Source organism: Microcaecilia unicolor, chromosome 1 (genome assembly GCF_901765095.1).
Source record: "Microcaecilia unicolor chromosome 1, aMicUni1.1, whole genome shotgun sequence".
In the NCBI taxonomy this organism is placed as follows: domain Eukaryota; kingdom Metazoa; phylum Chordata; class Amphibia; order Gymnophiona; family Siphonopidae; genus Microcaecilia; species Microcaecilia unicolor.
In genome coordinates, this window is record NC_044031.1 from 119,500,258 (window position 1) to 119,522,015 (window position 21,758).

The 21,758-nt window shown below is 42.5% G+C and overlaps 1 protein-coding gene across 1 annotated transcript in view; it reads left to right on the forward strand.

Annotated features, from left to right (window-relative positions):
- Positions 1-21,758, forward strand: part of RSU1 (Ras suppressor protein 1) — a 330,064-nt gene that overhangs the window by 135,186 nt on the left and 173,120 nt on the right. Inside the window, exon 8 of the mRNA XM_030199611.1 lies at positions 13,304-13,436. Within this exon, the coding sequence (XP_030055471.1) occupies positions 13,304-13,436 (133 nt within the window). The remainder of the gene's footprint in view (positions 1-13,303; positions 13,437-21,758) is intronic.

Genomic DNA, 21,758 nt, shown 5'->3' on the forward strand with positions numbered 1-21,758 from the left:
TTTGTCGCAGGTTAATGTTTGCAAAGTAAAAGTTGTAAAGCAAACCTTGATAAGTTGATGGGTTTGAACAAAAAATGTATGATTTCGTTGCAGGTAATAAAAACAAAATCCAGTTTGCAGTTACAGAACAAGCCTGTGAATGATATATTAGATGTGTTCATTTAGAGATACATCGATTGCCAAGATTAGTGACATTTTAGTTATATATTTGCAAATGCTGTACCTGTTAGAGTTGGCTGGTTTCAGGGGAGGGCACTAGTTCTAGTATGGGGACTTTGTCTTCTACACCAGGTAGCAGCAGCAGCAGCAGCAGCAGCAGGAAAGCTTCAGCAAAGAGGAAGTCCATCCCCCAGTGAAGTGGTAGCCAAGCAATCCTGCTGCTCATTAAGCAAGTTACTATGAAGAAGATGGGGTGGAGGTTGCCATGACTGTTCCAGGGCCAGAGGCAGGCATCACCAAAGGTGATAACACAATGCATTGGAGAAATGATTGCCCTGAATGGCCAGCCCCTACATTGTTTGAGCAGCTGTTGCACTTCTTAGTCCCAATTGCTAAATGTTTTCCAGGACAATATTTTAGTAGTCAAGTCGTGCTTGGCTGCACGTGCTACTGGCCAAGGTAGAGGCTAGTACAAAGTGTTTCACTAGTGACAATTGGATCAGTAAAAATGCTACACACACCTCCATCTCAGATGGCAGCTAGATAACACACAGCCAAGTAGTAGGTCTAGCAGGGGTGTGCCAGCAGACCTGTACAGGTAGGCTGTGTTGGACAGACAAACGAGAGGCTAAGAGCTGCAACAGCCAAAGGCAGAGAACCACAGCAAATCAATAGCATAAACCACAGAAAAAAGATAGATAGATAAATGTTTATTATATTTACTACAACACTTTGAGTCAAATTAAAAATCACATTTCACCTCAACCTAGGGCTGCATCAGGGGTAAGTTACCAAAGGTCGTTGGGAATACTACACTATGCTACCACAATGGTTAGTAAAAATACTACACTATGGAGCTTAATTTTGAAGCATATGGACATCTCAAAATGCCCAGATGCATGAAACGTACAAATCCCAGTTTTGCAAAGGCAGAAAAGGGATGTCCAACACTGCAGGATGTCCAAATAGCAAGGAGGTGTGTTTTGGTAGGACTAGGGAGGGCCCAAAATCAGGATGTCCATCAGGGATTACCGAACAGGAAGAAATGTCCAAGCCTAAAAAGGATGTCCTTAGTTAGATCTATTTCAGTCATATCTAGGGTACAATGAATATACATGAGATAAATGCACATGCATTGCCTCCATTGTATTCAAATCAATCTCATGCATATTCATTGTGGGTATCCTGAAAACCTGACTGGCTTGGTGTGTCCTGTATGGACTGGGTTGGAACCCCTGCCTGTTGCTCGAGTTAACGTGGAATTTAAACCTAAGTCTCTTGGTGCACAGTCCACTGCACTAACCACTAGGATGCCCTCTGCTTTGCATGGATGTCTGTGTGACCATTTTCAAAGAATGCTGCCATACGGACATCCATGTCCTTTGTTTTCCCTCTTTCATAATTTGGATGTTCCAGTTTGTAAAATGGATGTTCATGTATTTTCAAACAGGAAGTCTTGACTTATTTGCTGTTTGAAAATACATGTGAGATGGACGTCCGTTTGTTCTGACTTGGACGCCACTATTCTAACTTGGACATCCTTTTGAAAATGCTCCTCCACGCTATTTCATAACTAACAGTGGCAAGAAAATGATTAAGACAGTGAGTGATGGGGCTACGGTGAAATCCAATCCCTTGCACGTTTGCAGCTGCTAATAAGAGACTCCAATGTGTCTGGAGACCAAGAGAAGCAGTAGCTGTGTTCTGGAAAAACTGATAGAGAAATGCAGGATAATAATGGGGTATTTTCACAGCGTGTGAATGACGGACATAAGATACAGCAAGGAAAACCTGTGCAAACAATTTGGATCCCCATTTTGGGGAATAAGGTGATATATAAATGGATGAATAAAATAGCTTTCAAGATGCAAGCATCAGATGGAATGCCACCTATCTGGTGGTAGAGAGGTTAGTGGTGCAATGGACAGGCCTTTGATAATTTGCCATTAGTTTAGTTTTAGTTTATTTGGATTTGCTAAACTGCCTTTTGCAAGTATACACAACAAAGCAGTTTATAGAGTTGAGAATATACATCCACAGGTACAATGTGGGTAGCAGTCTAAACTCATAACCCATTAAAATTCAGTGCAAAAGACTAGGGGGTAGTAGTTTAAACATTCTGACTGCTTATGTTCTGTTAGAGAATCGATTGGATATTGGGATTGGTGTTGAATGCTCCCTTGGGTATCTGGATTGGACAAATTTGATTCAAGCAATAGAAGTCCTGAAGCTCTTCAATGATGCCATATAGCAGAGGTGGGCAACCTTGGTCCTTGAGGGGCCACAACACAGTCTGGTTTTCAGGATTTTTCTAATGAATATGCATGAGATCTATTTACATTCACACCCTCCATTGTATGCAAATAGATCTAATGCATATTCATTGGGGAGCTCCTGGAAACCCAACTGGGTTGTGGCCTTCAAGGACCAAGGTTGCCCACCTCTGTTCCATGACATCCTTGAAGAGCTTCAGGTCTTCTATTGCTTGATTCAAATTTGGTTGCCCTCCCCTTCCATAGAGGAAAGGTTACACCTTTCTATGTCCTTGTTTGGGATTCAACCTGCTACTTCATGCAGGTTAGACAGTTGTATGTCTTGTTTGATCTACAAAGGCATTGCTTGAATTGAATACTCTTGTTATATAGGGATCCACTGTGTTTATTCCATGCCTTTCAGAATTCCATCAGTACTTTCATCCCTACCACCTCCACCAGAAGGCATTCCAAGCATCTACCACCCTTTCCATTAAAAAATATTTATTAATGTTGCTTTTAAATGTATGTCTTGCAGCTTCATTTCATGTCCTCTAATTCTTCCGCTTCCCCATTTCTGTACTTCTTTCAATTTAAGAATTAATGATGCGAGATATGCCCCTCTCTGTGCAGACTAGCAGCCTTCTGGTTTTGGCTACTTTGAGATCCTTAAACATTATCACCACAGCTTCTTTGGATATCTGCACCCCAAGTACATCACTCTGCAGTTCTTTGCATTAATTCTGTAACGATGGTGCCTCTGAATATTCTAATTAGCAGCATTTTTCTGGATAGCAGGTGCTCCTGATTTTAAAAACGACTGTATTGATGTTGACTGTCAGAACTTTGCTTTCTGTAATAGCACATTCTTAAATATGAGAGATCTGATTCATAACTGACTTGAATGAATGAAAAGGTTGCTTCTTGAACTTCTGTTTTGCCAGTAAGATCCCTCAGTTGTACTTGTTTCATTATTATTATTACTATTATAAATAAGTACCATATTTATGTTTTTCTCACCTTAGTGAAAATATTTGAGAAACTGATTTGGCATCATTTGCAGCAAGATTATTGTAGGCATATTCTAATAAGTGCATGTCTAATTAACAGGTCAGTAAGTTTTATCTTATCCCTCCAACCCTATAGTTTGAAGCTAAGGGTTAAGTCCAGTAGGTGGAAGTGTATTTTTATACTACTTGTTCAAAACTGAGAGTAGTGCTTAAATGTAGATGACAGATGCCAACCAGCTGGGGGAGTGGGTGGAGGGGTACAGTGAAACCAATGTGTGAAGGTGTAGGATGTAAAATAACAGTTTCAGATAACATTAAGAATGAATTTAATAAAGGTACATAGCTACAAACAAAATGTTTTATCATGAAGACCATAGCAGTCCTTGTAAAAATCTCAGATTATGCATAGCCAGGAAAATATTGTTAACCACTTTGGACTGGATATTTAAGAAAGCTGTATAAAATGATTTAAATAGAATAAAATGAAATATATGCAAAATTAAAATCTCAACATAGCCATTAGTACAGAAATAATTGATAAAAACAGGTGAAAGCTGTAACTTTTCACAATAGGAATAATGTATACTTGGTGAAAGGTATAAGAATTAGAGACTATGGAGAGACCAGTGGGTTCCATACAAATATAAGACAGATACTACACTTAAACCCAGCACTGATACACTTCAAAACATGTTGGGAGCCAAATGTTTTTCTTGTCAGACCTCAGTGGTGACTCATTTCACACAGGATCTCAGTCCACACTATGTTCTTACTCAGCTTTTTTTTTATATCTCACTTCACAATTTTACTATTTGTAGACAAAAATGCACTTATCTTAGCTAGGATCAGCAACTGACTTGCACCGTGTTTTGCCATGGGCTGCCTCAGGGTAGGTTCTCTTACTGTTACTCTAACATATTGCAAGAAGACGTGGTCTAAGTATGTATTGGGCAGGACTAAGGCAGTGTCCCCTCTAAGCTGTGTGAAAGTTCTCCACCTATATTCCTGCCAGTGGGAGGTGTTATTTTAATATCACATTTTCAATAGTGAGGGACAAGCAAGTTCTGCAGGACTCCAATCAACTTGTCTGCCCCTAGCAATTGAAAACGCAGTATTTGAGCACCATTCCAACTGGCAGGTGTTCTTAACCTTTTTTGGTTCCCACACGCCTTTAAATGATCAATGAAACCCTCACTCCCCCTTTCTAAACCATGTATCCACTAGTGACTACTGACTGCTACATATGTCACTGTTAGCTGCTAACAGTGCTAACTGCTAATGTCGCTAAAATTACAGTAGTACACAGTTATACTACCAATAACTCTCCTAAATTGCCTTCACTCTGTCTAGAAAATTTCAACAAATTACTTAAGATTTCAAGATTTTTCTCCACACCCCATTTGATCTCTTTCACCACTACATAAGAACCTGTGGTGTAGAGGGAACATTGGAGTAGAGTATGGCTAAAATATATGCGTGCATTCCCCATTTCAGCAGGGGAATGCATGTCTATATCCCTCGAGATCATCTTAGGAATTTACACCAGTTTCTGGGGGATGTCTAGGTTATATAAAAGTGCTTGTGTTTTTATCCCACTCCCTGAAAGACATACCGGCAACTGGTATCTGGCATTGTGACAACTAGGTGAAACATAGATTTGAATATTTCTAAAATGGCAGACAGACTTGTATGTGCTGGCACATATATATATATATATATATATATATATATATATTTTCTGAATTACCAAGTACATGTGTATATGCTGACACTCATACATGTATGGTCTCATGTTGACCCCGTTGATATTTTAGATGTTGACAGTTAAAAAAACAAAAACAAAAGGTGTTGCTACCACATATAGCCAGTACATACACGTCCATTTCTGCATGTATTTTAGAAAAGGCTCTGTGCTGGCAGATCCTTTTCTAAAATACAAGTGGAAATTGATATGTCCTGACCTGGACGTCTCAGTTCAAATTCGTACTTTCTTTCTATAGTCTACTTTAATGTTATTCAAAGTAGAGCCCTACTGAAACCAGGGTTTGTGACCAAAATTGGCCACTCGTTTTCAGTAGAAACTGAAAGCGAAACTGCCCCCATTCTCCAGACACGGACCTGGACCCAGTGGCATAGCCTCGTCCTGAGCACACCCCCTCCCCCAGTGGCAGCTTCCCCCATGCCCCGCTCACTCCTGCTCCTGCACATGGCTGGCTGAGAAAATGGCTTCCAGGATGTCAAGCATGAGTTTTGGTAGCCATCTTGAAAATGGAATCAGCACGAGCAAGACGATTCCTTTCTCTAGATGGCTGCCGGGACCTCCCATGGCAGTCTCATGAGATTGCCTCTTGAAGTTCCAGAAGCCATTGTCAGGGCTGGGCTTGCAAGGGGCAGGAGCAAGTGGGGATGCACCAGCACCCACTACCCACCAACAAAAAGATAGGTCCAGGAGGGGAGCTGGTGTGGGGGTCGGGTGGGCTTCAGGGGCTACCATGGGGGGGGGGGCTTAGGAGGGGGTAGCTAAGAGTGATTGTGAGGGAGGGAAAGAAAGTTTTGGTTTCAGCCAAAAATGCAGTGGCATTTTCAGCTGAAACTCGAACCTGAATTTCGGGCCAGTTTCTGTGCCGAATGTGAAATCGAAATTCGGTCAGCCTCTACTACAAAGGTACAGATGGGGGGAAATTATAAGAACATTTTCATATGTTTGACTTAACCCTGGGGTATTGTTGGGTCCATCAATGTAGAATGGAAATAGTTTGGCTGTTCCTCCATTGTCAGTAGCCATGGGTTCTGAAAACTGCTGAAGATAATTACTTTTTAAAAGAAGTCTCTAACTGTGACTGTAGAAAATGTTCACTGTTCAAAAATGTCAAGGTTATACAACAAATATGTATGGAAGAATGGTAAGAAACAATGCTTTTAGAAAATACTTTAAATATTTTGAACATTGTAAGATTGCCCCTTAACTGCAAAAGAGTGTTCAGAGCTAGCAGGGGAATTCAACACTTAGCAGTATTGATGGCTTAATTTTATATAGCATTTTAAATGTCTTTTGTGGTGGCTAGGTTACATTGCATCCAAAACAAACATCACAAGAGGATTTGGAAGTTAAAGTGAGTGAAAATTATGGCCACAAATTGAAGGTGGTGAAGGAAACAGGAAAGACTTCAAATCTAAACTACACTGGAACATTTAACTTAATTAACATGGTTACAAGTCTAAAAAAAAAGAAGACTCCTAAAAGAACTAGTTGATGGTTACCCTTTTTGTCCCTTCCCCATCCTTCCCATTATTACTTATGTAGGTTTTCAGTTGTATTAGCATATTATTACTGCATTGGTGTCTGCCTCTGTGGTGCACTGTAAACCACATTGAGCCTGACGCTGTTGGGAAAATGCGGGGTACAAATGAGATAATAAATAAATAAATTAGTGACATCAGCATTATGTCTTACCTTTCAGCTTAAAGTGTAAGCTATATAATTTTGCTCATTTTGACTACTTACCCACAGAATATCTCCACCAGAGGCAATATCAACAAGGTCAGTTTCTGGTTTGCTAACAGACTCCCTCACTACTGCATCCCCTACCCATGGTTTGATCAGATCCTGCTGGGATACCAAGGTGAAAGCCATACTAGACAAAATTGCTCTATTTTTCACTAAAAAGGTCAAGACATCCAGAAAGTCACCATGGTTTACAGAGGAACTATCCATCCTAAAAAGGAAATGTTGACACCTTGAAAAGCAGTGGAGAAAGAACAAAGATACTACCGATAAATCTAAATGGAAGTCAACCTTCTGACGCTACAAAAAGGTAGCTGACAAAATGCCAGTACTATAGCAGCCTAATAGGTCCTGATGATCTTGACAACAAAAAAACTTTTCTCCTTAGTTAAAAAAACTAACTTCCCACTAATGATGATGAACATTCACAGAAAACCTGCCCCATCGCCCAAGACCTAGCTGATCATTTTGCCAATAAGATCCTCCAAATTAGGTACGAACTATCTAGAACTACTCCAACAGAGGAAAAGAGTCCAACCCGTAGATTAGTCGTAATCACCGGAGATCCTACAATGCAAGGACTCAAAACTGACCAAAACTGGAATCTTTTCAGGCACTAACAGTTGAGGATGTAAGATCACTGCTCTTGAAATGCTACTGAGCTAACTGCTTCCTGGATCAGTGCCCAAAATATCTACTCAAATCCATCCCTATGAAAGTAGTAAACTGGATACTCGATCTCAATGAACTGTTAAATACTGGCTCTCTTACTCCTGATATGGGCAAAATTGTTCTCACTCCACTGCTGTAGGGATTGGGGCTAGACGCAACTTCGCATGCAAACTACCATCCAGTGGCAAGCATACCCCTTTTTTACTAAAGTACTAGAATCCTACATTAGTACACAACTCTCTTTATATCAAGAAACATTTTCTATTTTACACTGGTCACAATTTGTCTTCAGATTGTCACGTGGAGGGACATAATCGAACGGGGGCGCCCAAGTTTTCATGAGGGCATCCTCGCAGGATGGCCCCGTAAAGGGGCGGGGCAACCCATATCATCGAAACAAGATGGGCAGTCATCTTTCATTTCGATAATACGGTCGGGGACGCCCAAATCATGAAATTTAGGTCAACCTTAGAGATGGTCGTCCTTAGGTCGTTTTTGAGATGGCCGTCCCCGGTTTTCGGCAATAATGGAAACTGAGGACACCCATTTCAAAAACGACCAAATCCAAGCCATTTGGTCATGGGAGGAGCCAGCATTCATAGTGCACTGGTCCCCCTGACATGCTGGGACACCAACCGGGCACCCTAGGGGGCACTGCAGTGGACTTCAGAAAAAGGTCCCAGGTGCATAGCTTCCTTACCTTGGGTGCTGAGCCCTCCAAACCCCCCCCCCCCCAAAAAAAACCCACAACTGTACACCACTACCATAGCCCTTAGGGATGAAGGGGGGCACCTACATATGGGTACAGTGGGTTTCTGGTGGGTTTTGGAGGGCTCACATTTACCACCACAAGTGTAACAGGTAGGGGGGATGGGCCTGGGTCCTCCTGCCTGAAGTACACTGCCACTACAACTGCTCCAGGTACCTGCATACTGCTGTGATGGACCTGAGTATGGCATTTGAGGCTGGCATTGAGGGTGGGAGGGGGATAGTGACCACTGGGGGAGTAAGGGGAGGTCATCCCCAATTCCCTCCAGTGGTCATCTGGTCAGTTTGGGCACCTTTTTGATGCTTGGTCGTGAAAAAAAAATGGACCAAGTAAAGCCGCCCAAGTGTTCATCAGGGACGCCCTTCTTTTTTCCATTATTGGCTGAGGACGCCCATTTCCTAAGCATGCCCCAGTCCCGCCTTCGCTACACTGCCGACATGCCCCCCGTGAACTTTGGTCGTCCCTGCGACGGAAAACAGTTGAGGGCGCCCAAAATCGGCTTTCGATTATGCCAATTTGGGTGACCTTGCGAGAAGGACGCCCATCTCCCGATTTGTGTCGAAAGATGGGGTGCCCTTCTCTTTCGAAAATTCACCTGATAGTATGGAAACTTTGCTGCTAGTTCTAACTACATATGTCAAACAACACCTATGCAAAGGCGGCTAAGTAATTTTTCTCCAGTTCGATATATTGGCAGCATTCGATGTGATAGATCACACATTGCTACTTGAATGCCTGGATCAGATAGGAACAACAGGGACTTTGCTCAAATGGTTCTATGAATTCCTTTCAAACCAAAGCTATTCTGTCAAGCAAAACAACCAACTTTCCAACTACTGGTCTCCTAACTGCAGGGTCCCACAGGGATCTCCCCTCTCACCTTTCCTGTTCAATCTCTGTGTCATCCGTTGCCTCAATACACCTGGGTCTTAATGAAGTACTATTATCATATGCAGATGACATCATCCTGCTTCTCTTACCAGTGACAGCATCAAACAAAGACCCAAATCAGTCATTAGAGAATGGCATGACTGCTGTCAGCACCTGGGTCCTGACCAATGAGCTGAAATTGAATGCGCAAAAAAACCAAGGTCCTATGGTTCTGAAATCAGGGAGTTAAGGTCCCATCATCAATATCTTTGTCTAGTAGTCAAAGCTTTACAGTTAAGTCTGAAACCAGAGTACTAGGGGTCTTGCTCAACTCTTTACTCACCTTCTCATCCCATATTAACCAGCTATGGAAAAAAAAAAAACACTATTCCAAATGAGACAGCTACGTCTTGTCAATCTACGTCATTCTTCAATCAAAAAGCCTTCGCACTATTACTCCAAATGCTAGTCCTACCTCACTTGTATTACTGTAGCGGTCTGTTTCTTGGCATTAAGTGTCAATATCAGGAAAAAAAAACTGCAAATCATACAGAATACAGCTGCTAGACTGTTAACGCAATCCTGTCTCCCCATCCCCCAAATCCAGCTTTTCCCCATCTTGTTTCCCTGTCCTCTCCCCCTCCCACTGGCTTACCCATTTTACATGGTCTGGAGTTCGTGCGCTGATCCCCTGCTTCTCTCTTCACTGTAGCCGTAGCGGCAGCAAGGGACGTACCCCTCTGTGTGCTTCTGGCTGTTTCTTGTCTGGCAGAGCCAGCGGAAGCACGCAGAGGGGAATGTCCCTGCACCTGTCTTTTGCTTGCTGCTGCTACAGCCACGGTAAAGAGAGAAGCAAGGGATTGGCGCACAAGCTCCAAACCATCTAAAATGAGTAAACTAGTGGGAGGGGGAGAGAACAGGTAGACAAGACAGGGCAAAGCTGGATATGGGAGCCAGGGGAAGAGACAGGGCAACTCAGGATATGGAGAATGAGGAAAGATGAGGCAGTGTACACTATTGGGGAGTGAAGACAGACAGAGCAGTGCACACTAAGAGGAGGGGAAAAGATGGGACAATTTTTTCGATAACTTAGGGGCCCTTTTACAAAGGCCTGCTAAAAAGTAGCCTGCACTCAGGCCACCTCTTATTGCATCTGCTGAAAAGTGAATTTGTGTGCTACTAGTGTTATTTCAGATAGCCTATTTTATAAAGTCATGGAGGTGCCCATGTTGCTGTTTTAAAATAGATTCTTTTTGGACATATCAGTGTTAGAAAATTATTCCCAATGGAGGTAGTTCTGTAAGTGGGTTCCTCCCTTTAGGTGCTGCAGAGTGAGGGCCTGTTCTATAGAAACTAGTGTAACCTGATATTGGTGTAACTGCAGGGTGCCCAATATGTGGCAAGGGTACAGATAATTTGTAGTATTCTGTAGGTTGCGTACATAACTGGCAGCTCCTTTCATGCTCTTCCCCTGTGTATATTCCCATGCATTTAGACACCATGCCACTTAGGTGCACCCTTATAGGATAGCACTTAGAGGGAATATTAACATTTACACACATATATGTACGCTCATGTGCACGTCAGTGTTAGTATTCTGTACATATAAGCATTATCGTCCCCTGTTGGTGAAGAGCTGGAAGGACTTTTAAGACAGCCCTCAGGGGGTCTTATACAGTCCAAACAGCTTCTTAGGATCAGCTTCCTGCAATACTCTTCAAAGATAGCAGTTCAAACATCTACTCCAAAAAAAACAAAACAAAATATTCATGCATGTAGTTCAGGGTATGAACACCATATTTCCCTTTCATTAACTCAGTACCTTTGAAACCTAAATTAGTAAGATTCCAAACAACAAAGCCACTGCCAGCTCTGTCCCATTCTGACATAGTTCCTGAGTGTTTTAAACTCTTTTCTTTACTTAAGTTTGTACCAAAATCCTGCCACAGCAGTGTGTCAGTTCAAACAAGCAAAAGACTTTTCTGCTGCTCCGATTTTCTCTGGGTTTTTACAGCAATTCCTTTAGGAAAAGTTCCCTGCTGCTAAAGTGAAGCAAAACAGTCCCAGAATGTCTACCAGTACTACATTGGCTTCTCCAATCAGAAGTCCTGGCTGCAGTAAAAATCATAAACCGGTTTCTTCAACTTGTCTTTTCCTTGTAATCCCAAAAACCTTTTAAATTCTTGCACACACTAAACAAATCCCCTGCTACAATGTCTGCCTCCCTGGGCTTAGGCAAGGCAGACAGGAAGGCCACCACCCTCTAACCAGGGCTAAGGTGGTTCCAGCCCAAAAGCCTTCCAGTCAAAATGGCTAGCCTTCAAACCTATAAAGAGTTAGTCTGCACAAGCTCACTCCTCTATTGGAGTGTCTCTGTTCCTTTCTTCTAAGGGCAGTTTCTCTAGATGGTTTAATTTTGTGCATATCATGGCAACAATGCACCACACTTCTAAGCCAAGGTATGTGGAGTATGATCTCAGTCTGTCAAATTTATCGCCAATGCTCTCTGTAGAACTTGCATCCTGCTAAAGAGAGTTTCCTTTAGAGTTTGTAAGATACAGCATGTATATAGGACACCTATCCACATGTGCTTGGAAATTTTTTTTGATCAAGGTTGCGGCACCCAAAATGATACAAAATATTTCTGAATCTTTCTGCCACATTTTCTTGGTTTCAGACTGCATTTCTTAGTATTTAAGGAACTTGTCTCTCTCTGCGCAATTCATAGAGTAATTGCTTGGGATTGACACTTCTGTGATTCATGCCATTCTGATGTTTTTCTCTTCTACCACCTGTTTGCTTGCATCTAGCTTTTTATCAGTCCAGAAAGAGCTGCTGTTTCTTTAAGGGAAGATTCTGTCTCTCCCTTGCTACTCTGAGAAAAAGTGTGTCTGCTTCCCAGGGCTTTTTTTGAGGGGGTGCTTGGGGGTACTGAGTAGTGGCACCTTTTCCATTGTCTGCTAAAATTGACCCATGGTCCCCAAGTTTTAATGAAAGAGCTCAGGCTCTACACACCAATTCTGCCTTGTCATAGATTCTGTGACTGGTTGCAGAGGGCTTGGCTATTGTGGGGTGGGTCCCTCAGTGATCACCCCACCCCTGAAGGGTGGCCAGGCATTTGAGTACCGGCACCTTTTTTGCTAGGAGAAATGCACTGCTGCTTCCCCTATTCCTCATGTGCTTTTGGGACTCCACCCTTGAGCCTGTCCCTTTCCTGCTAGGTTATCCAGCTCCTGCTTCCCTATTAGGTGCTGAGATCAAAGACTTCACCTCCCATGATTCCAAGGGTTTCCTAGAGAGACCTAGTTGTCCTGGCTCTATACTAACATCCCCAGCCACCCCTCCTCCAAGGCACTCAACTGTTTCTATTTTTATATCTCAGCCAGGAATGCTGCTGCCCCTTTTCAGATAGGTATTTTAATGTGCCCCTCTTTTGCTAAATGGCCCCAGTCCTTGAACATTGGTGCATAAAAGTAAAAATATTAATTTCTTTCTCCCTTTTCATCATATCTGGCCCCTATTCCAACTAAGCTTCCATGGTTTTGGAGTAGCACTGTTCTGCTCTTCTCCCTCTGACAGGGTCACTGGCCCCTAGGCTTCATAGAGTTTCCCTACAGTTGCCCTTCCCCCCTCTCCCCAGCATTCCCTTCATTTGGGTCTTTCCCTGAGATCTAGCTGCTTCTTCTTTGGGTAAGTAAACTTTCCTTAATTTTCTGTGTCCGATGACTCTAAGACAGTGTTTCACAGCTTGAGGGAGTAAGCTGCATTTACCCTTTCACTGGGTTGTGACTGATTCAGTGGGCCACAAGGTATCGTGTGTATGAATGAATGCACCTGGTTACAGAATTACCTCCCAATATGTACATGTTAGAGATCAATAGCAGTAGAAATTCGTAGCAAGGTTTCCTAAATGATTCAGTTCTCTGTAAAACAAAAATGTTGGATTCATTTATTTAGCTTGCATTTAAAATTCTGCCAAGAGGAGCAGTTACTGGAATTGTGTTTTTGCCATTGATCTATTTATTTTCTGTAAATGAACTTGTGTGCTTCACTTTAATCGCTGCAGGCAACTTGGATTTGACTGGCCAGAAGCAAGTATTCAAAGCAGAGAATAATCCCTGGGTTACACCTATCGCTGACCAATTTCAACTTGGAGTCTCTCATGTGTTTGAATATATTCGTTCTGAAACCTACAAATAGTAAGTACCAGAGCTGCAATACTGCTGCACATTTTTTCTTTAGCACCATGGAGGAAACTAAAAGCATTAGGGTGGAAAAGGCTGGCCAATCATGTTTCTCTCTGGGTCTCTGCCTACAGACACCTCATAGTAACACCATTTAAGATTTGAGACATGGCCACAGTTTTTATAATTCAAAATGGATCGGGGTTTCTAACAATTATAAATAGTATATAAACAATTCCCATCCTATGAAATTAATGAAAAGTGCAGTCTGCTCAGATAGTGTGTTTGTACCTTTAAAATCCACAATAAGTGGTATGGGAGACAGCTTTCTCATTCATCTCACAGTTTGGCCTTAAATCCATCCAGAATATAAAGTAAATACTGTATTCTCAAAAAGATCAAAATATCCAGTACTTAGCTTTCAAGCCTTTAAATCTTTAACTCCTCATGTGTGCAATGATGTTGTCCAAACCCAAAACATTAGATGTGGTCCATACCAGTCCCCAACATTAGTCAATGTTTCACCGATTTTATCAGCTTCTTAGGGGGTCAATTTAAAAAGAAGGGGTGACCAACAAGTCCAAAATCTCCCCTGGGCCCTCCGTTCAAGCTAACCACAGGGAGTTTTTTTGAAATGTCAGTCACCCCTTTTTAAATTGACCCCCTAAGAAGCTGATAAAATCGGTGAAACATTGACTAATGTTGGGGACTGGTATGGACCACTAATGTTTTGGGTTTGGAGGACAACATCACTGCACACGCGAGGAGTTAAAGATTTAAAGGCTTGAAAACTTAGTACTGGATATTTTGATCTTTTTGAGAATACAGTATTTACTTTATATTCTGGATGGACTTACTAAGGTCAAAGTGTGCGATGAATGAGAAAGCTGCTTCCCATACCACTTGCTGTGGATTTTAAAGGCACCAATACACCTTCTGAATACAATATACTTTTCACTAATTTCATAGGATGGAAATTGTTTATATAAATATAATATTTATAATTGTTAGGAACCCTGGTCCATTTTGAATTGTAACATTTTGGGCTTCTTTTACCAAACCATGCTAGCTTTCCCAGCAAGACAGTGCTAACAAAGCCCATTCACTTTGGGCTTCATCGGCATTGCTGTGCAGGAATCGCTAGAAACAGTTTGGTAAAAGAGGCCCTTTATACTTATGCTGTATTCTGGGATTTGGCACTAAGGGGCCCTTTTACAAAGACATGTAAGGGCCTACGCGTGTCCAACGTGTGCCAAATCGGCATTACCACCCTGCTACCGCGTGACCCGGGCGGTAATTCTGAATTTGGTGTGCGCCGAAAACATGCGGGAGAAAATACTTTGTTTTCTACTGCGGGGCGCCTACTCAGTGGTAAACAGCAGTTGGCACGTGCTGCATGCTTGTCATGTAGGTAGCGCTTGAGACCTTATCACTAGGTAAATGGGTGGCATTAAGTTCTCATGCCGAAAATGGACACAATCCGGTTTCAATTTTAGCACATGTTCATTTTCCGGCCCCTTAAAAAAAGGCCCTTTTTCCTAGACATGGTAAAAAAATGGCCCAGTGCGCGCCCAAAAGATAAGCTCACACTACCACAGGCCACTTTTTACTGCGGCTTAGTAAATATATTTTAGGTGCTTCATCTATCTATCTATCTATCTATCTATCTATCTATCTATCTATCTATCTATCTATCTATCTATCTATCTATCTATCTATCTATCACAATAATTTTTACCCAAATTATGATTTTGTCAACTACTGATATATACAGACCACTCTGAACAAGTTTTTTTTTTTTTTTTTCTTGTTTGGTACCAATCCTCAAAGATGTGGAAAGATGCATACATATGTCTCACACTAGAATACCAAAATATAGGAGGCAAAAGGAGCTTTAAATAGAGGTTTTTCACAAGTTGTACAGAGAATCTTGTAATTATGAGGGTTCTCAGAATGTTTCAGTACTAAGACGCTTGAGTTCTTACATGTGTTTGCTAAACACATGAAGAGCATTTCTGTACAGGGGCGTAGCCAGACACCCAATTTTGGGTGGGCCTGGGCCCAAGATGGGTGGGCAGAAGAACTCTGCCTTGTCCCACGAGTGATTTGGTCTCTCCCTCTCTCACCTGCATGTCATATGGTCTCTCAAACATTCTCCCTCCCCTGCATACCTTTTAAATAGCAGATTTTCACCGGCAGCGATGCACTGCAGATGAAAAATGTCTAAGAAATGGGTTTCAAAATAGCAATTTGTATGTTTTTGTGAGAAAAACATCTATCTGCCGGTTTGTACCACTTTTTAGATGTTTTTCTCTTTCAAAAATGAACCCCTTTTATTATCACTTAAGGCTAGGCATTATAATGAAGCACCTATTTGAATATAAGCTTAGCTATCGGATATATTTATTCTCTTGAATTTAATGCTTATTGCTTAATTAATTTCTCCTGTGAATCTGTATTGTGGTGCACTTCTCTGTCTTCTAACCCTGCCCCTCTCCCATTAAGACAAAAACAACAACAACAACAACAATACCCTCTTTCCTTTCCTGCCAAGCTTTGATAGAGGATGCTTTTCTAACTGCTTCTGGTCCTGTAGCATTCTAACTTTGTGGAAAGGTTCTGCCAGTTCTAGGCAAAAACTTAGTCTCCCAACTGGTTATAAATTTGCATTTTACATTGATGAAACTGCTATAATTATTGGGAATATTTAGATTTATTTGCTAAAGGAAAGTTATATTCTAGTGGAATTTGATAGTTAAATCAACTGAAAATTCTTTCATCAGACTGTATCAGTTCTGGTCATACCTAGAGAACTTTTTTGATACAGCACTTGGCTGACTCACTGGGACTGGAGCTGTGATTGTTTGTGATTGTCATAACTTTGACCCAAATCCTTTGAGTGCTCCTGGAATGCCCAAAATCATGATTTTTTTGTTTTTTTAAATTCCAGTACACTTAGAGGGGCATAATCGAAAGGGGTGCCCAAGTTTTCCTGAGGATGTCCTCGGGAGGGGCACAGAAACCCGTATTATCGAAACAAGATGGGCGGCCATCTTTCGTTTCAATAATACGGTCGAGGACGCCCAAATCTCAACATTTAGGTTGACCTTAGAGATGGTCTTCCTGAGAGATGATCATCCCCGGTTTTCAGTGATAATGGAAACCGAGGACGCCCATCTCAGAAATGACCACATCCAAGCCATTTGGTCATAGGAGGAGCCAGCATTCGTAGTGCACTGGTCCCCCTCACATGCCAGGGCACACTAGGGGGCACTGCAGTGGGCTTCACAAATTGCTCCCAGGTGCATAGCTCCCTTACCTTGTGTGCTGAGCCCCCCCATCCCCCCCAAAACTCACTCCCCACAACTGTACACCATTACCATAGCTCTAAGGGGTGAAGGGGGGCACCTACATGTGGGTACAGTGGGTTTGTGGTGGGTTTTGAAGTGCTTACATTTACCAACACAAGTGTAACAGGTAAGGGAGGATGGGCTTGGGTCTGCCTGCCTGAAGTGCACTGCACCCACTAAAACTGCTCCAGGGACCTGCATACTGCTGTGATGGACCTGAGTGTGACATTTGAGGCTGGCAAAAAATATTTTTTAAGGTTTGTTTTTTTTTTTTTAGGGTGGGAGGGGGTTAGTGACCACTAGGGGATAAAGGGAGGTCATCCCCGATTCCCTCCGGTGGTTATCTGATCAGTTCAGGCACATTTTTGAGGCTTGGTCGCAAGAAAAAAGTAAAGTCGGCCAAGTGCTCATCAGGGACGCCCTTCTTTTTTCCATTATTGGCTGAGGACGCTCCAGTCCCGTCTTCGCTATGCTTCCGACATGCCCCCATGAACTTTGGTCGTCCCCGCGACGGAAAGCAGTTGAGGACAGCCAAAATTGGCTTTTGATTATGCTGATTTGGGCGACCCTGCGAGAAGGACGCCCATCTCCCGATTTGTGTCGAAAGATGGGCGCCCTTCTCTTTCGAAAATAAGCCTGATACGCTTCAATAAAGAGGATTGCCTCGCTTTTAGGTGTAGCTGCTCCATGGAGCAGTTATTTATAGCATTTAGAAAGTTTTCCTCCCTAGCATGCCTCAATGAGACATTCACCCATGTCATACTGGGGTATTGAAAATTCCTGTTACTGCATTTTCAAGTTTAGTAGCCTGTCTAATCTTTTAGCTCTTCAGAGTGTGTTTGACTTTTCTGATTTTGCGTCTGGTACTCTCATATCACCCCCCTCCTCAAGTCACTTCACTGGCTCCCAATCCACTACCGTATACAGTTCAAGCTTCTCCTATTGACCTTCAAGTGCACTCAATCTGCTGCCCCCCATTACCTCTCTACCCTCCTCTCCCCGTATGTTCCCACCCGTAACCTCCGCTCTCAGGACAAATCACTCCTATCTGTACCCTTCTCCACCACCGCTAACTCCAGACTCCGCCCCTTCTGCCTCGCAGCACCTTATGCCTGGAACAGACTTCCTGAGCCCATACGCCATGCGCCCTCCCTGCCCATCTTCAAGTCCTTACTCAAGGCCCATCTCTTCTCCCTTGCTTTTGGCGCCTAACCACCTTCCCCATTCCTGTTACCTACACTGACTACGTAGTCTGTTACCGTTAGATTGTAAGCTCTCTTGAGCAGGGACTGTCCCTCCCCGTGTTTAAACTTGTACAGCGCTGCGTAACCCTGGCAGCGCTATAGAAATGCTAAGTAGTAGTAGTAGTAGTAGTACATCCTAGTAAATCCTCATCACCCATGTTTATAGAGCTTCCAGAAGCAAGTTACCTGCAGAACGTGTGTCCTACGTGACTGTGTGCTGTCCATAACATATGTCCCATCATTTTAAAACAGGTCACCTAAATTTCAGTGCCATTTGCACTTTTAAATGTGTAGAATATTGTCATTCACAAGGGTAAGTATACAGTTATGCACATAAAAGGCAGTAGCTCACTAAGAGGTCCTTTTACTAAGCTGCAGTGAAACGTGGCCATAGCGCACCCTTTTGGGTTGTTCCCACACACTAAGGCCATTTTTACTGCAGCTAGAAAATGGCCATGTTCTGTGGTTCCCAATTAATGTCCGTGTGCTAATGTTGCTATTAACGTACATCTGTTAATAAAAATTAGCGCATGAGCCCTTACCACTACCTATTTTGTAGGCATTAAGGGCCCACATGCTAAACCTTTGCTAATCAGTGTATGGTAACTGATTTGTGCTGTCACACCCACTTTCTACCTCCAGACATGTCCCCAGGGCAGGGTTGGCTGAGAGAAGTGGGTGTCTACTGGCACCCTCTCTCACCCTCCAATCTGACCATGGTTCCCTAAATCGGCTCCCTTGGTGGTCTAGTGCCCCCTGCCCTCCGCAGTCGAGATTTCCCTGATAGTTTAGTGGCCTACTCTTCCATCCACAGTCACATTTTACACCCTCCCTCCCTCCCCCGACCCAAACCCCTTTCCTCCAATAAAAAGAAATAAATCCCTGATATCTGGTGTCTAGTGGCGTGCTTATACCCCCTAACCCCCTTCCTCAGACCACTGTACCTTAGAAAATAAGCACTCGCTCCTGCCCCCAGCGTAGCCATCATGAAACATAGTGGCACCTTGCTCTGTGCATCCTGGGGATGCACCACGTGAGGTCTGCTGCCATATAAGGGAAAACCCCTTATATGGCAGGGCAGGGTGCAGCCATTTTTGTGAGCATTGATCCTGTCTTAGGTACGTTGGGTGGGAGGGTGCCACTAGACACCAGGTATTTGATTTTTTTTTCTTTTAGGAAAGGGATTAGAGTCAAGAGGATGGATCAGGTTAAGAAGGGAGGGAGATATCTACAGTACTTACAGTACTATACAGTATTGTATCTGCAGTATGAAGGGAATGTTTTGTTTTTTAGTTCTTTGTTTTTAAGTCATCTTTCTTGTCAGTTCGTGAGCCAATCACCGCTTACCCACTGACAGGAAGGGTGACATTCAGTAATGAGTGCCTTAATTTTAATGCAGCAGTAATTTGTATTCTCATTAAATACTGCATCCCATGGCCTTTCTACAATGGTACTTTCATGATAGAGCTGCAGCTCTACGACGAGGCTTGCTGCACAGTTGGGGGGGGGGGGGGATTATAGGTATGACAACATTTATGCTTAGTTTACAAAATATTGTAATTTACACATGTATATGCCGCATTTAGGCACACTTACGTGGGTCATAGATCTGTCGTAAAATTGTATGCCTAAATGTAGGCATACTGATATGAGGTTATATTAGTATTTCATAAAAACATTACACTCATAAATGTTCTTACAGAATTGGCTCACAGGCCATGGAAATTTGGCACCTAAAGTTGGGTGACCTGTTTTAGAATTGCTGCCATAGTGTTTCCTCACTACCAGTGTGATTTGCATTATTTTGATATATTTTTACCGTATTATCTCTCTACTAGGAAAAAATGCCCGTTTCTGAGGGCAATGAAACGGGCGCTAGCAAGGGGCCCCCTCCCTTCGTCCGTCCGAGCTACTTGCCTTGTTAGTTCGCTGTGGCGTTTCGGTTTCGGGCCTCGAGTGTCATAGCTCCGCCCTCGACGTTTTGACGTGAGGGCGGTGCAGACACTCCAGGGCACACCGGATATCTCGGGTGCCTCAACTTCCGTGGAGGCTTCAGAACGTTGGGGTTGCCTTTTATATAGATAGATTTCTGCTTCTTTTCACCAGGTTTATGATATAACTTATTATCTATATCTTTCCATTTAAATTTATTGCTTGATATTCAGCTCCACACTACAGTATCAGAGCAGATCACAATAAAATAAGAATAAGATATACCAACATTAAGAGGATTTACATTTATATTTTCATTTACTTTTTGCATATAGACAGCCAGATGTATTACTTTCTCTCCTGTACAACCTGCTTGTGAGTACTTGATTTAAGTAATATCATTCGTATTCATTTGCTCTTCATTTAAACCCATCTGAGTTTCCTCAGCTTTTAATGCACACTCTGTGTAAATACTTACATAGTAAAGGACGGCAGATAAAGATAAACTCATTTTACATGGTATGTGATACTTCATATGTATACCAGAGTTTGATTTGTCCAGTGCTGTACTGTTCTTGTACTAAGTTTTGAAGCTAACGTAGAAGCCCCTTAAAATTTACACTCCAGCCCATTCCTATCCATTCAGTCACGATCAGGGCGTAGACCGTAGAAGTCTGCCCAGCTCCCGTTTTGGTTCCCAATTACCAGCGTCACCACCCAATCTCTGCTAAGATTCCGTGGAACCATTCCTTCTAAACAGGATTCCTTTGTGTTTATCCCACGCATGTTTGAATGCAGTTTTGAACATCACATTCCTGAGTGATTGTCAGCTTTCCACCACGATCTAGTTTAAAAGCTTCTCTCTCTCTCTCTCTGTCCTTTGCAATTGGTTCTGTTATTGTGGCCCCTGTTCTGTTGAAACAGACTCATGGTTCTGAAGCTAATCCCTAGTTCTGATTCACAAAAGGAGCAGGAGGAAACTATCGGCCCAAAAAAAAACAACAACAACAAAAAAAGCATGACACACATTTTGCTAGTGAAGTATGACCGGTTGGATTTTACATTATGATATGTTCAGAAATTTCAACAGCCAACTTGGTAGAGTAGAAAATGAAAATTAATGGTGATACCCTATGGGCAGATATTTGTAAGATTTATCTGTCTGAATCTACTGACACATTCTGCACCCACAGCTTAATTAAGGTCAAACAGGTCTGCAGTACTATCCACATGCTGTTAAAAGCTAAGCTTTGCACTTCGTATTCTCTCTATTTATCCTTTTTCTTTCATGCCTTTTATAGAATTTCAAGGGGAAGGGGCGTTGTTTCCTATTTGTATCTTTTTTTTTTTTTTTTCTTTTACATGCCTTATTTTCTCTTTCGGTCTCTGTTTCTCTCGCTTTCTCTCAAACCCATCATTTTTTACCATGGAAATGTCTGTGGTACATTTTCTCTTATACTTAGATTTACTGTACACTCAAGCTGTCAGTCTGTTATAATCAAATGCCCTTGTCCCCTACACTCAATCCTCCCCAGCTGTATCTCTTCACATAAGCTGAACACCCCTCCCCAAATTACCTTTCTTTCTCTACCCCCGAAGTCTCAACCCCCACCATCCCAACTTGTACTCATTGCTTCCTCAACCCCTCCAAAGACTACCAGCCAGCTCTCTGCATCCCCAGTTTGTATCCCCATATCAAACTTCTGTCTTTCCACCCCTGGCAAGATCATCAGTTCTTTGGCTCTCTTCCCACCCTAGACTTGAACCATCTCCCTCAGCTCATTCTGGATCCTGATTCTCTGGTTTTCTTT